Source organism: Falco rusticolus, chromosome 15, assembly GCF_015220075.1.
Source record: "Falco rusticolus isolate bFalRus1 chromosome 15, bFalRus1.pri, whole genome shotgun sequence".
Taxonomy (NCBI): Eukaryota; Metazoa; Chordata; class Aves; order Falconiformes; family Falconidae; genus Falco; species Falco rusticolus.
In genome coordinates, this window is record NC_051201.1 from 2,477,057 (window position 1) to 2,493,284 (window position 16,228).

Here is a 16,228-nt window from a genome sequence, read left to right on the forward strand (position 1 = left end):
CCATATTTCCCCAGTTTTTTTATGCAAAGTGTAAGCAGAGTGACTTTGAAGAAAGAATGCTTCATTTTCACATAAGAGGAAAGAAAATAGGCATAATAATAAATAACATTTGTATGTTATATATTACATGGTATCTGCATTTGTCATTGATACATAAAGCATGGAGCTAACTTGCTGTGGTAGATTAGCATTGTGTCTGAAATGTTAATCGCATCTGAAGACCTTGGAAACTCAGTTTTTAAAACAAATACACCAAGACTAACTACTCGCTAAGAGCAAGGTTTTAAATGCTACCTGTAAGTACACGTATCCTTGCACATTCACATAGTTACCGTGAAGCACAGTATCATGCTAAAGACTCTCTCTCGAGCTGCTTTCCATCGGCATGAAGTCATTAATTTGAATGTAGTTACAGTGGTTTATGGCAGTGGAGAATCTGCCCTCACAGTTTTAATAATGTTAATGTATTGCTGACCACGCCCACCATTTCAGAACAGTATCAAGCCTACCATTTGATCAAGCACAGATAAGAGAGTGGACAGAATTCCTCTGCATCCTGACTAGCCCGGCAAAGTCTTGGCTACTGTGATTTACCTGAATGGAGATTGGATTCTAAATAACCTACTTCAAGGTTTATAAGGCTTTGTGTTCATTTTAATATGCCTGCATGAGACAGAGATTAAAGATAATCATTTGGAATTCTGTCAAAGGCTCTTCTTATTTTATAACACAAGAACAATTGCATGTGATTTTCAAAGAAACACAGATCCCTCTATTTCAAACAGTTTCATTTCCTTTGGAAGGAAACTGTCTATTTATAGGGAGAAAAAACATACTGAAAGTATCACTCTGACAATAGGGACTGTATATAAAATTATAGCACAGCCCAGTCCATGTTGAGATTAGAATCACTTTCCCTCCTTAACATCAAACTCTCAGGGCTCCCAGGAAAAAGCACTGAACATTTAAAAGATCCATTTATAGTGTTTTCTAATATAAGCAAACCTTTCTAACTAAAGGGAGGGGGGAGACAGTGACTTCATTCACCTTTGTATCATGCAGCATTCCAAAAAAGAACTGCTCACTCATCTTTCGCAGATATATGACTGGCCTTTAAGGACAGTCCTTTTAGTTTGTTCACAAATTCAATGCTGATTGTTTTTTTCAAACATACATAGTGTAAATAACTCCTGCCTTACTGACGACTGTTGCCTGATCTACGTGTATCGCTCCCTAGAGCTGGAACAGCAACGCCATAGTCCTGTTTCAACCCAGGACCCCTCTACATGTTTAACAACTTATAAAAACATGCAGATAGTGGTTGTGGGTCGCAGTGGATTTTTGCTGGATTTCACGATCAATTTAAAGGATAACTGATAGTTCCAGATCCTTTAATGAGGCAAACTTTCATCACATCTATAAACATAGTTGTTTTGTCATTATATCCATGTATTTCATAGTTTTCCCTTCTATCTTGTCTTCAAGGCTTGAAAAAGACTTTTCAGTCATCAATTAAAAAAAAATCTCATAAAAAGATGCCTACAGCAATTAAGAAGATATACTCTATAAAATATACAGAGAAACCAAGAGACAAAGAAATCCACACGATAAACCTGTAAAGTTACGCCAAAAGCAAAGTGGAAATGGAACCTTTACACCCAGTTCCTGCAGAAAGAGCATTATTTCACAGAGGATGCTCTCAACAACTGACAGGAGGGGAAAAGAGAGTTTGCAAGTTCATTTATTGAACTTCTCTTTAGCCCTCTTCCAAGTTTGAGAATAGTAACTCAAAGCATTTAGGATCTATTCGATTAAGCAATCATTCTCCAGGATTAGCTCTTTAACTTAATTATTTGAGTCATATGGTATCCAGGCACATAACAGGAAAGGGCAAGGCCTTGGGAACACGAAAGGGGTGGCCAGCAAGACCGGGGCAGTGCCTGTCCCCGTGCTCGGCACTGGTGCGGCCGCACCTCGAACGCTGGGTTCAGGTTTGGGCCCTCGCGGCCAGAGAGACCCTGAGGGGCTGGAGCGTGTCCGGAGCCGGGCAGGGGCTGGGGCACAACTCTTAGGAACGGCTGGGGGAACCGGGGGTGTTTAGTTTGCAGAAAAAGGAGGCTCAGGGGGGACCTTCTCGCTCTCTACAACTACCTGAAAGGCGGCTTTAGGCAGGTGGGGTCAGTCTCTTCTCTCAGATAACAAGCAACAGGACAAGAGGAAATGGCCTCAAGTTGCACCAGGGGAGGTGTAGATTGGATTTCAGGAAAAATTTCTTCACTGAAAGGGTGGTCAAGCATTGGAACAGGCTGCCCAGAAAGACGGTGGAGTCACCATTCCTGGAGGGATTTAAAAGATGTGTAGATGTGGTGCTTCGGGACGTGATGTGGTGGTGGGCTTGACAGTTGGACTCGATCTTAAAGGTCTCTTCCAACCTAAATGATTCTATGACTTTCCAACCCTATCTGAATCTCACAGCTAATGGTTCCTAGCACCTGTCACACCCACACTTCAGGTCTTTCATTTCTTTATACACAACTTTCTTCACTTTGGAAAAATATGCTCTACTGCAATTTCCTCTCCACAAGTGTTGCAGTTGCTATCTGGAATTCCTCTCAATCACTTTCATCTCAAACCCGTTCCACTTCCATGCACTCCTTAAAAAACATTCTGGCTAATATATTTCAGTCCTCCTTTTAAACTCTTGTCAGTTGCCCTCAGCTGTGGGCCACACATCTTGAAATTTTCACCCAATTTCCATGACACTTCTCTCCTCTGATTCTTCCACTGCTTCTCAGGTAAACCTTTCAGCAGACTTACAGGTGTGTCTTTTCTGATAGCATTACAAAAGCACCTGACCTTCATCGCCCTTTTTTCTTCATCACATTTCTGAGCAACTTCACCATTTCCACACTGGCTATTTGCGGCTCTATACGACTAGACGAGCACTCCTTGTGTTGATAGAGAGTTTTCATTCTTCATGTGTAAAGTATTTACTTGGGCACATTTGCTCCCTCTCCCCTGCATTGCCTCTTACTTGGGGAGAGAATACTCTAAGTATCTACCCAGAGATGATCTACTATCCTACTTCAGACCCTTTGTAACAGCATTGACTATAAAACCTTTGCAACAGCCAGACCACTGGGTACTACAGTTTATGTTGTTGAATAATAGGTCTTAAAAATTCTTGTTTATTTGCCCATTTCCGCCTGTTTCTTTAGCCTGGTTTCTAAGGAAAGTGGGCTTCTGTGAACGTGGGGAAGGGATACACACATGTCCATGCACGTTTCTTTCTGTGCTTGGCCACTGCCAGGCACAGTCGAGTGCTGGCCCATACTCCGACTTCTGGGTCGCTTCGAAACACTAATACCATCGGTAAAAAAGTTGCTGTGTTTTATATGACTGCGTATCAACACTGTGAACTGCAAAGCCTGAGGTTTTTGAAAACTCATGGCAGACAGATTTCACACATTAAATTCTCAGGTTTCTACCACAAAAGAATGAGTGTGCAGATATAATTCACTCTTTCTGAATGCTGCATGTCAGAAACGCCACACAATCCATCATTTCATTATTTCCTTCTACATTTTTTTTTAAAAAAATGGAATTTAAAACAATCCTTGTAGTCAAACTGTGGCACACAGGAACTAAAGCCAAGGTGAGTTTTTTCAGAGTACACTAAAACCATACATAAAAATAATCATGGCCTGAGTTATGGCAGGAGTCTCAGACTTAAAAAATGTCAATATTTATATCTTTTACATATATACATGCATCTAAATGAATACACATGTAAAGGATTCAGCTAACAGATGTTCAAAAATGCCTGAGAATGCAGGGTTTTTTTTTTAAAATGAAAATAAACAAATGCATGCTTGTTTTGTAAGTCTGAGCTAGATCTACCTCTGAAGCGTAAATCGTGCGCTTAGTAGGTCCGCTATTAATACTATGGCAAGTGCAAGCAAACAGCCAGGTAGAGACCAGTCAGTTCTACACACAGTAATGAATGTGCATTCATTTACAACAACTGCGTGAGCAAATCCTGCATGAAGATTTCTGCCAAATAATTCTAAAACTTTTTCATAAGACTTCAATGTTTATTTTCTGAAAATCATACTTAAGAAGTGATGAAAGGTCACTTTTTTTAAATAACAAATTATATTTCAACTGAACCCAAGTTTGCAATAACCTAGATTGTTTAAATGACATAATTTAGAAAAAGTTGAGTACATACTACTTGGACTTGCCCATCTTCTCCTATTTGGTGGATCTGAACCTGCTGAGCATTGGCTAGTGCATAGTGTAGTGCCTGCGGCTGGTTCTGCTGGATCTCATTAGAAGCTGAAACTGAACTCTGCGAACCCTCTGAAAGAAACACAAAAATCCAGCTTTATTATATGTGTATATCCCATGCCAGTGGCCATGCAACAATGCATACTTGAACACTGTGGAAAACAAATGCAGTCAGTAAGTAGATGCAGATCTTTTATATGTTAATATTCTTACGCACATTCATTGCTCACCTGTAGATGTGCTACAAATCCCAAAGGAGTTCCAAAGGCTATTTTGTTCTCAGAAAGCATATGTTTAAAAAGCATCATTTTAATCTAGATTAACAATTCTGCAACCGTAAAAGTCGTATCACAGCAAAAACGCATACACTTCTTAAGCAGTTCAACACTTTTGTGCACCCATGTAGCTGAGAACTTTTACTGCCACATCACCACAAGGATACATTTGAAAATCCATCCTGTAAACTGAAGTTTATCAATAAAGGATATATCTCAGTTGTTTTTCAAGACCCATCATCTATAATTGATACTGAGCCTGGAAATTTTTTTTTTAACCTCATGGCAGGTGGATTTCATTACTTAGATGAATTTAAACAGTACCTCACACTGCAAGGTGAAGCCTTCTGAAAATGCCCCTACGAAAACAAAGACACATGTGTACTATCTTCAGGTAACACTGACAGCTACCAGGAAAACCATCACATGATTTCAAGTGGCAAACGATTTACATTAGAAATAGACTTATCACAGATTCATTTCTAGGTTTTCAGATGCAGGGAAAGGATTCTTCTAAATGCAAAGAGGAAAAAAGGTAAGTAAGAACTCAATGCAATTAATTTTTCTTAGCATAAAAGCATTCATACCTTTTGGTGTGGGTTTGTGGGTTGGGTTTTGTTTGGTTTTTTTTTTTTGGGGGGGGGGGGGGCGCGCACAGGGGAGGACGTTACTTTTTTAATGCATTCCATGTCAGTGATACTCAAAGACTAATAATGTCAATAATTCTGTACTAAAAGGATGAATTAGAACATAATGGACCAGAGATTAATGCCGTGTATGGATCTTCCTACAGATTAAGACACCACTAGCAAGGAAGTGTATTGCTGGATACCTTATATCCTTTTAGGAATCAGGAAAAAACCTGGGGCTACCACTCAATGATGCTTTTGCAACACATGTGACAACTTCAAGTACACACTGCTAGGAAAAACCTTGAAATGTCCCAATACCATAATAATATCGTACTAAGATTCAGCATCAGTCCTAGTTTTCTTCCCTTTCTTTTTACTTATTTCAAACACATCGGAGAACAAGACTATCGTAAAGGACTTTCAGAATAATGTACTATTTGAATAAATTACCTTTTATATACAGTATTCCTATAAACAATTTTAACGTTTGCCTTTTTCTGTGCCACAAAAATACAACAAATGAAATCTCCGAAGCACTAAGTCTTTTACAATTTTTCTATGATTATTTATTGCTCTGACAATGACTTTTATGCTACAAGGTAATGTAAAACATTAACATCCAACATGTAGTAACATTCAATACTATATGGCTTTCAAGATGTCCCAAGTACTGGAAACAATAATGGAAATATTTAAGACACAGTGTCACTCTACTTCCATTGTAGATCACTTCCCTACAAGACGCATTTATAATATAACTTATAAATGCATCTTTATTTATATATCTTTATGCAGACTATAATGTAACTGTAAAGTCCAAAAGCCTGTGTTTGTAAACCGTCTTTTGCTTCACAGATGCCAGAAATTATTATGCTTTTCAGAGGTGGGAACAGGAGACACAGACTGAATGCAGTCACACTGTACATCTCACATGGTCACTTATAAATAGATTTCAGTTTGGCTTCACTGCAAAAACAGCAGTTGGGTTTTCTTTCTTTTTTTATTGGATTTTGGTGGGGAGTTTTTTCTTCTTAGGAAGAAAGAAGAGAGAGGATTCAACAGTGTCTGAAAACAAAACATCCTTTATAAGTATTGTTTTTCCCCTCTAAATCTCTGACCAGACAAAAGTAATATTTATCCATTTTTAAACATTCCCCATTAAAAACAAACACAAACATGAATAGCACACAGCTTGAATAGAGGATATGTCAACAGTTATAAATCACTATCATGTAAACTATCTAGCCCCACATTTATAACTTTGATATATTAGAGAATCCCTGGCACTGGGAAGCCATACAGCTGAACTCTTGCCTTGAAATGTTTCATCGCGCTAGTTATAAAGGGGTGCTCTGACATCAACCGAACAGCTTATGCAGTGCCACTCCTGAGCACATCAGCCATGGTATTCCCAAAGCACCCTCCACTCGACGGAACAGCTCTGCAGCCACCCACAGAATGGAAGATGCTGCACTGACCATTCCACAGGTGACTAAGTTGTGATATGGGGAGGGGGTGGGACACAGGACCTGACTGCTGAAATATTCCTTCCTCCCAAGTAGGAACTGGACCTTTGACATTTTCCATTTGTTTACTGCATGTGCGTATGAGTCAATGAAAATTTAGCCGGTGAGCCTGTCTTCTCAACAAATGTTCAAGAGTTGGCAAAATCACCTCCACTGAAGCAGTTACTTCTGCCACACCTCTGAAAGCTAAGCTTCCTCGGACACTGCTGAACAAGATTAGATTTGTCAAACATAATTTGTAACCATTTCAAGAATACGTGTGTTTAATTCTCAACTATGATCAGTTTTAAAATTCTCACTTCAAAGGCAAAAAACCTTTGTCATTTTCCAATTCTTTCCTATTCTACTTTACATTTATCTGTTGAGCATCTGGCTTCTCATTTTGAAAGGAAATGTAGGAGGTACAGATTCTGTAGAACAGGGGATTCACACTTAGTCACCTTATATGTTTATTCAAAATTGTTTTCCTAGTGTATAGGCCTCCCAGCCTCACACTTCTGCTTACAAACTAGGACGAATTTTCTTGCTGTGTAGTCCTAGCAAGGAAAGGTTAATGCCCAGATGTAGCAAAGCAGTCCTCAAAAACAAAAAGCAGGAAAAACTCCATTACTGAACAATTAATAGAAATAAAACTGTATACCATAAACCATTATCTCAACTTGACTCATCCCATGCTAAATGCCTCCAATTTTGCAGAACAGCTTTGAAGATTTGGCTACACATCCACTTTTATATGTGACATCTCAGCACAGGCTGAGCACTTCAGCCTAAGTCTACATATAAATCCCAAAGTCATAGAACTAATTAAAAATTCCAACATGGAAAACCGTGATAACAGCTTTAACAATCTTAAGAGAAATTAAAAGAAAGGAAGAAGGCACTCTTCAGTTAATCCTCCTCCCAAAAACCTCATTTCCTACTGCCTTCCCTCCACAGACTGCTAGCATTTTTAAAAAGACTATCTAGCTAAATTATCATGGCAGCCATGTGTACAACCCTTGTCAGAAAAAAACAGAAGAGAAAAAACACACATTAAGGACCAAACTGTTGGCTCTAACAAGCAACAAGAGCTGAGCAATTAATACCTCAATTGCAACAAAAGGCAACAGCTTCAAACAGAAGAGCCAGATAAAATAAGGAAAGCCAACTTCTGCTTAAACACAACAGCCTGCCACGACAACTTTATGCAACCCATAAATCTTGTGGCTACTGTAAAGCTGCACAGTCAATTAAATGTAGAACAATCTCAATTAGTATATCGGGGGTGAAGGACAGAAAAGAGATACTCATTCATATTTTCCTACAAGCTTCCTTAAACATGTTTTTGTCTGTAGATCAGTTCCCCTTGAGCTCTTAACACTTGAACACTATCACAGAAGTACAACGCCAAAAATCTGTAAGGCTACGTAAGGACTACGGGCTCAGCCTCTGCTTTTCTATGTCATTTGCATGGCTAATTTTTCCATATGATAAACACAGCAGAGAGGAAATCTGTTATCATTTTTTAACTGCATGACTCAAATCAAAGCCACGTGCTACATAAACTTTTACACACAACAAGCAGAAAAAGCCTAGAGGTTTTGGCACGTCCAACAAGTACGTAAGAACGAAGCTCAAGAACACTAATCTTCTTTAGACGTAAATAATTCAGAATTATTATGTGTGCAGTAACTCATAAAAATCACAAAATCACAGAATAGATGAGTTTGGAAGTGACCTCTGGAGATCATTTAATCCGATGCCCTTCCTCAAAGCATGGGCAACCAGACCCGGTTGCTTCAGACTACGGCCAGGTGGATTTTGACTGTCTCCAGGGATGGTGTCTCTGCAGCTTCTCTGGGCAACCTGTGACGGTGTTCAACCACCCTCAGGATTCCTCAGAGCCTGAGAAATCAAAGTCAGGTCACAGGCAGGTGAGTTTCAGGCTGCTACATTTATTTATTTAAATAAGGCAAATTCATTGCTGCTAAAAGGCAGCTCTGGAAAATCAAGTCCCCTAATTCACAGGGGAGGATGTCCAGCAGGGCAGTGACCATGCTGACTTGAAACTATTTCAGGACTAACAGAAATATTATTTTTAATGATATGTAGAAAGATTCAACCATTTTCACTGCCAAACAGAAAATACTAAGCTATTCTAGACTTTTAGCATACCAGCATTTAAGAAAATATTCTGTAGCATAAGAGAACGGTGCTCCTTTGCAACACTCTTGAAGGAAGTGCCAACATATTTCTGCTGATTGAAACATGTATTGTTGTACCACAACATAACAGAAAGCTATCTTGCTAGAGATAGCTGATGAAAAAAATATTACTTTGTGCCAATGAAAGACAATAATTTTGGATGTGAGCTTTTTTTGGGCACCTCTTGAACATAATTTTAATATGAAATTCTACAATCACAAGTTCAGAAATGGGAAAACGTTACCAAACTCCAGAAAAAGTTCATAAGGGGAAAGTGGTGGTCGTTCATTCACACTCAGGACACTGAAACAGTGTTTCAACCTCTTAATGATATCTTCAGAACAGCTCAACTGCATGGCAGACACTGTGATGCTACAGGGCTGCTCAAGGCATCTGTTGATGGCAACAGTGCACCTTAAAGAGAAGTGCTTTATGAAGATTATTGGAATATCTTCTAGAGTAAGCACTGAAACTTCCTTAGGAATTATCATCATTTAGCTAAGAATCCGTGGGTTTAATTACTTCCACAAATAGCTTAGGCTTATCATATTTAAACTGGGAAAAGGGGAGAGAGTGTGAATTTTTCCCCCACGTGACATAATCTGAAATGCTTGTTTAGAAGAAATGAAAAGTGCTTTCCTACTGAACATGTGCGACACCACTGCTGTATCTAAACTATCAGGGATGCTGACACACTTACCTTAAGGTGCACAGTCACCTAAACTGACTAGTCACAGAACCAGGCTCTACTACACGTCCTGATCAAACTAAATAACAATAGCGTCTCTGAATAAAATTCATACAGTCTTATCCTGAGTGGAGCCAAAGCCAGAGCTTCTCAGAGAACATTATGCAAGAATCCACACTGCACGTCCTCTCATCCTTCACCGTGTAAGCATGACACAGTAGCCGTTCACAATTGTTTAAGAGCTTTTTTTTTTTCCATTATATCTTTCCTGAGAAGCAGTTGCTATATTCCACCCAACAGATAAACAACTCCAGTGCCTGTTACATGTGAACGGACATGGAGGTGAAACAAAACACAGGTATTCTGCAGACAGCAGCAACCAGGGCTGGGCAGAGACCTGACGTTAAGCACCTAGAAGCTGATCTTAATAGCTGTAACTAACAATAGCGGGACAGACAGTTTCTCAAGTAGCTGAATTTCAGACTGTTCAAGGCTCACCTTAAATTGCCCCCTGTAACAAATGCTACCATAAAAACTGTCTGGGTTCATATGTAACACTTTAAAAAGCCATATTTGACAGCTATGTTGTCATAACTGTGAAATACAGACCTCCTTTACTTCAGAGCTGTGAAATATTACTTCTCTTTCCTGCTAGCTGGCAGCAGGAATTCTGCTATATCCACTACACAGTGTGTATAATAAGGAACAGATGCCTGTGAATTATGATGCTGTAATTCCATTGAGGGGTTCCAGGGTTGTCAAACCACAAAGGCAGTCTGAGCAGTCTGTGAAGTCACCTGAACACTGTTCGGTGAAATTACATCCCTGTCAAGCAAAAGTTACCTTTTTAAACAAGTGTGAATCTACATTTTGTCCTTCCATCTTTTCTTCTTCTTTTCCTGATACACTCACTCAGCATCTCAACTCACTCTCTTGTTTTTCCTCATACCTCCTCTTCCTTCTTCAGGTGAAATACCACTCCCACCTGAGTTTGGAATGAAATTAGTTTTTCAAAGTACCACCTGATTCTAAAAAGCAGTCTGTCTTTCTAACAGCTTTTTCACAGTGGGTGCAAACATAGTGGTGAATTCATCTAACATCTTTACAGCCTCCCAGAAAACAAAGCCAATGACATCCTGAGTAAGAGCAATACTTCAAAGAAAATTAACAAAAGACTGGATCCATGGGAACATTTTCATACACCATTACCAAAGGCAGCTGTTAATGCTATTGCCAGTACTCTACTTTTGGCTGGGCAGTCTATACAGACCTGCCAAGGACATGCCAAGATGCCTCAGCTGACCTTCATCATCTTCAGGACCAAAGACATCTTTATAAGGACGTGCAGCCATCTCTTTGCTATCTAGGGGACTTGGGAGATGAGACAACCTGTACGGTGGGAGATGCAGGTGGCATAAAAACTCCTGGGGAAATCCTGGAGACGGATGGGCCACAGCAGCCAGCTCAGCCCCAGCTACGTGAGCTGGCCTGGGTGCACAACACAAAACACCAAGGTGGCTCCTGCAGAACCAGCTCATGAGTGTCTGTCCCACGCTATTCCCACCTGCTCAGATAACATGCTGCTGAAATCCCAGGTTTTAATTCAGGTGTCTTTGTACCCATGCAACAATTTACTTACGAATCAGGTTAGCGGAATTGGGGGGAAAATTTCAGTTTTCAGCTTAACCACAACAACAGGAAAACTCCACCAAAACTTATCTTATGGCCTCCTGAAGACAAGAATTCACTGAGTCTGTGTTTTACGTCTCTACACTGGTCTCCCCAAATCTCTAAATAAATAAAGGAGATTAATATTTTCTAATAATAAATCTCAACAACAGTCAAGGAGTATGGTCTAATGAGCACAGGCCCATAATATCCACTTACTACTGCATTCTTATTCTAAAATACCAATTGCTAAGAGACTGAAACTAAAAATCGCATCAACATATACGGCTTATGGTTATCATTACGTTGATTAGTTGTTTTAATTTGAGAATTTTGGATATGATTCCCAGTTCCAGCACATAAAATTTTCCATTGAAAGCAGATTTTGGCATTCTTTGCATGAGATACAGTGGTTAGTGTTAACATGCAACCAAAAATTTTATGCAGGCAAATAAACTTACTTCCTTTTCTTTGGGCTCACTTCCAAAACACTGTTTTTAATATATGATGTACAAACGTCCCATAACACCACTTTATATTAAAAGCATGAGCCAAAAATGTCCTATGAGAACACTTAGGTCAGTCTTTTTCATTTGTTATTATTATTCATGCCTACATACCTATATGGAAATATAGAATCACCTACAACATATTTTATTTCTTCAGAGCAAAATACTTCAGGAACAAAACTTAGCACGTCCTACTAAATGGTGTGAACAGACTGAGAAAGATTTATTCGCTTGAGTCCTCTTATGAACATCAGTTGCAGAAACATTTTGACCTCCCACTCAAAAAACTGAACATGGTAAAAAAAACCATATGATCGCACAGAGCTGCACGTGCTTGATTTTTTCAGTTAACACATGTGGATGGATGTTCTCAAGCACCTCAGTGATGCCAGGCGCTCAGATGAGGTACAAATCAGCAAAACCAATCTTTCTCACACACTGGAATGTGCCACACTTTCATTTCTGGCAAACCTGTTCTTTACTACTGTTTTAGAGACAGACTCCCTTCTCCCTCTTCTCCTTGCGAACACACACACGCATCTCACTTCCTTTCCAGCATCAGCAACGCACTGCAACTAGGAGCCTGACCGCAATTCATAGATGAAACAGGATTAGAATCTCAGCCTACCAGGCATGTACTTCAGCACAAGCCCCGTGAGGCGGCAAAGGATTCCAAATGTACCAGGAGGTGGTTGGCTTGCCCTGAAGGCCCATGATGATTTAACTACAACGGGTTGGCCTCAGTACACTTGGATACACTCCTTGAGTAGCAGCGCAGACATACATACACGGTAATAGAGAGGCCTCTTCGCCAGTGATAAATGGTACTTCAAAAAAAACATGCACTAATATAAAAAACACTCCAAAAATTCAATTCTGAGAAATATGAGTTTCTCCATTTCTCTCTGTTACACAAAAATGCTCATATTTGTGGATACTACATGCACCTGTTGTAAATATAACTTAAAGATCGAAATAATTTTGAGATATATTGAAAAACAAAGGGCATTATTACTGTAAGTTTTCATTTCTGTTGGGGTTTGTTTGCGTTTTGGCGGGGCGGGGGTGGGGGGTGTTGTTTTGTTTTTTACCTGAACCGCTGTAAGAGGATGATGAAGGTGTTCGCCTTGAAAAGCTTTTCACAGCAAGACTCTGCCCTCGCTGTTTCCGCCTCCAAGCTGTTCGGCATTTGGAGTCTATGCTTTGCTTGATTCGATACCAGTCAGATTCTGTGATTCCAAATTTATAAAATAGATGACCTGTAATTAGAGAGAAACACAAAGGGGTGAAAACCAGCATAAATCCCTATTTTCTGGAAAATGCAGATGACACACTCACAGACAAGACTAACAAAGCGACTGTGAAAATTTTACAACCGCCCTCATGCTTGACACTGCCTAAAGGAATACAATGACGTTATGAAAAACGCCAAAACTATAGTGATGTGATTTCAACAACCATTTACAAAATTAAGTAATCATACATATATATTTTAAAATGTCAGCAGACTATGCAGTTTTCTAATCCACACTTTCATCCATGGAAACTGCACTATCACATTCAAGCTGTTCAACATTAGCCCACAGAAGGATCAGCACTCCAAAGCCAAAACTGGATAAAGCTTTATTTCTCACTGATAGTGCCCCACAATATGTGCAAGTCTTAGAAGTAGGAAGATACATGTATCTCCCTACAAAAAAAGCCTCTTAAAACTTAGTTCAAAATTCATCAGAAACCAATAAAAATGGAACACACAAAATTAGAATCTTCTGACACGTTACTACTAGTATTAAGTCACTTAAAGAGCCACGTTATGCACTTTCCAGCACTTGGTGCTAAGTTGCCAAACTGCTATATAAACACAGTGTTGACTCGTGAGTTGAACCGAGTGTTTTGAAACAAAGCTCATATGGATTGAGTCCCACGGCCAACTCAAACCAGGTTCATTATCATGTGCAACCTCTGCACCCGACGGGGAAGCCTAGTTATACAAGAAACAGAGGGAGCAAAAAGACTATTTCAGGTATGACAAGAAATACTTGTTTCGACATCTGGACAAGTGGCTTTACAACTGGGAAGGAAACATGTGCACTGTCAGCTGTTTCAAGGTCCTCCTCATATTGCTACATACGTTTACCATTTCACTGTAAGCTTCAGTGTGGTTTATATTTTGCTTAAAGCACTAGCAGTTGACTGTAAGTTAAGAGAAATTTATAATCCTTATGGCTGCAGAAAAAACACTTAACGTAAACTCGAAGATTCAAAACCCGTGAATTAAAACAACTATCTCAACATTTAACATTCTCTAAATGTCAGTACTTCTAAACTTTCCAGACTGAGATACGCAATACTGCAGTTCAAAAAACAATCCAAGGCTGTAATATATGCTTTTACTCAACATGACTATGCTTGAAGGATTCTTTTTGGTATCAGTTCCTTTCTGTACCCTGCAAAGTAAAATAATCTTTTTGACTTACTGGGTTTTCAGTCTTACTCTCAAATAGGGTCCTGATCCTGTGAAGTACTTGCTTAAGCTGTTGTATTGTCCTACAAACAAGATACGGTCTGTTCCTTTAAGACAAATCATTTGAAGCCTGCAACTGCAAAATTCCAGCTTTGCACAGGCTAAGAGCTTTGTACTTTGTCACAAATGAGCCTGGAGTCCACAGAACCTGAAATTTGCAGGTTACGGATCTAACATAGGCAAATGGAGTCCTGTATCTACTAAGTCATCATCATTTTTTAAACACATTTAAGTTCCAATCTGTTCAAAAAGCTATTTGAAATTAAGTAGAGAACATACAGGAGGAAAACACTGGCATCAAAAAGCTAATTCAAAAGCGCTTTAAAGGCCCCAAGATTTTTCTACTGGCAAGTGACGGCAAGCACGTTAGAGACGGCTTTACAACCCCTACATTGTGTGTCCAAAAAGGGGGTGGAAGTCGGAAAGGAGGAAAATCTACTGAAATTATCATCTGCTGCTGTGCAACAGTTTCCTTTCCATAGGTGTCAGCAAATGGAAAGCACATTCTGTATTGTAAATACTGAGACCACATTTCTCAGTGTAATCTATTACTAATATGCACTACACAGAGAAATGGGTTTATAAATGTTTGCAGTAATGTCCAATGAAAATAGTTGTGCTTTAACTCTTGACACGACTTCAGCTGTCAGTACGTACAAAAGTACTTGTGTAGTCCTACATAAAACAGTCATATGCTCTGCGGTTATTTCGAAAAAATGTCCATATTTCATTCATAAATACATTTTAATGACTTTCACATTGTATGGTGCTCTGTTTAGAGAAGTGACTGAATCAACTGTAGGTCAGAGACAACTCTCACAGAAAAGCAGTCTAGCTAGGAATTTTAACTATTTCAGTGTAATCCATGGCATATTCCAGGTCGTCACTTAATTCAAAGATAAATCAAAAGTGATATAGATATATGGGACAAGATAAGTCTCAGGTGCAGTGAGCTGTTCATACTAGGAGACCCACACCATGTAGGACAAGAGCTTAAGAAATCTGAGTGCCAGAGCTGTGACATAAAATGTCCCAGAAATTGCTCTATTGAGGGAAGACAGGAAAAGACCTTCTTCCACTTACTGATCACAAAAGCTATAATTTAATCAATATGATAAGGAACAGCCATGAAATACTGGATAGAGACTGCTACCTTAACGGAGAGAGCACGACTACAGAGGAAAGTATGGAAAACAGATAACAAGCTGAACAGGCTAGAGTCAGAGAAGATTTTAGGCTAGGGAGACCTAAGACATCAGGCACAGATTTTCAAAGCCAGGCATACTTATTTCTTTTCCCTTATTCGTGAAACTCCTACTTAGCTGTTACGGTGGTCAAAGGTGTAAAACTGGTATAGATGAAAGGCTTGCTGTCTGCACAGATTATTTTTTTTTACCATAACTGCATACTCAGTCACAGTAAGTGCATGTGCAAATTAGGCATGAAAAATTAGCCCTTAAGTACAAAGATAGTTGATATAAAGGTTAAATGAATTTCAGATGTATAAATCTATCCTGTTGGTATTACAGTCTAAAACGTTATTCTACAAAGAGGTCTTTAGCAACCACATTTCATAACAGTCCACCGATGACTGAAGAAAAATCTAATACCCACGACAATGGAGACTTTTTAAAGTAGATAAGTTCACCGTAACATTAGAAATATGATTTACCTGTAATAAATATATATCCCCAAAACACGTGCAAACAATATTGGAGAACTGAAGCATGCTGACTTTCTGTTCTCTATCCATAAATGACCACATGCATGAGAGCTTTCAGCTGTCTCATTCTGAGTATATCAAATACCAACAAAGTTAGAAAGGCAGCACTAAAGCAAGATACTGCAAATGAGACATTTAACTTGGGAAGTTTATATTAGAAAAGGCAGAAATACTTCACTGAGAAGGGATTTTACTTTTTTGGAACATTT

At 39.1% G+C, this 16,228-nt stretch overlaps 1 protein-coding gene across 7 annotated transcripts in view; it reads right to left on the reverse strand.

The window, feature by feature from the left end:
• The window catches only part of LOC119157770 (BTG3 associated nuclear protein), a 152,541-nt gene that overhangs the window by 71,490 nt on the left and 64,823 nt on the right, over positions 1-16,228 (reverse strand). For all 7 annotated transcript variants that reach the window (XM_037409011.1, XM_037409008.1, XM_037409009.1 and 4 more), the window contains 2 exons: positions 12,864-13,031; positions 4,232-4,362 (listed from right to left, as the gene is read on the reverse strand). In XM_037409011.1, coding sequence (XP_037264908.1) covers positions 4,232-4,362; positions 12,864-13,031 — 299 coding nt within the window. The remainder of the gene's footprint in view (positions 1-4,231; positions 4,363-12,863; positions 13,032-16,228) is intronic.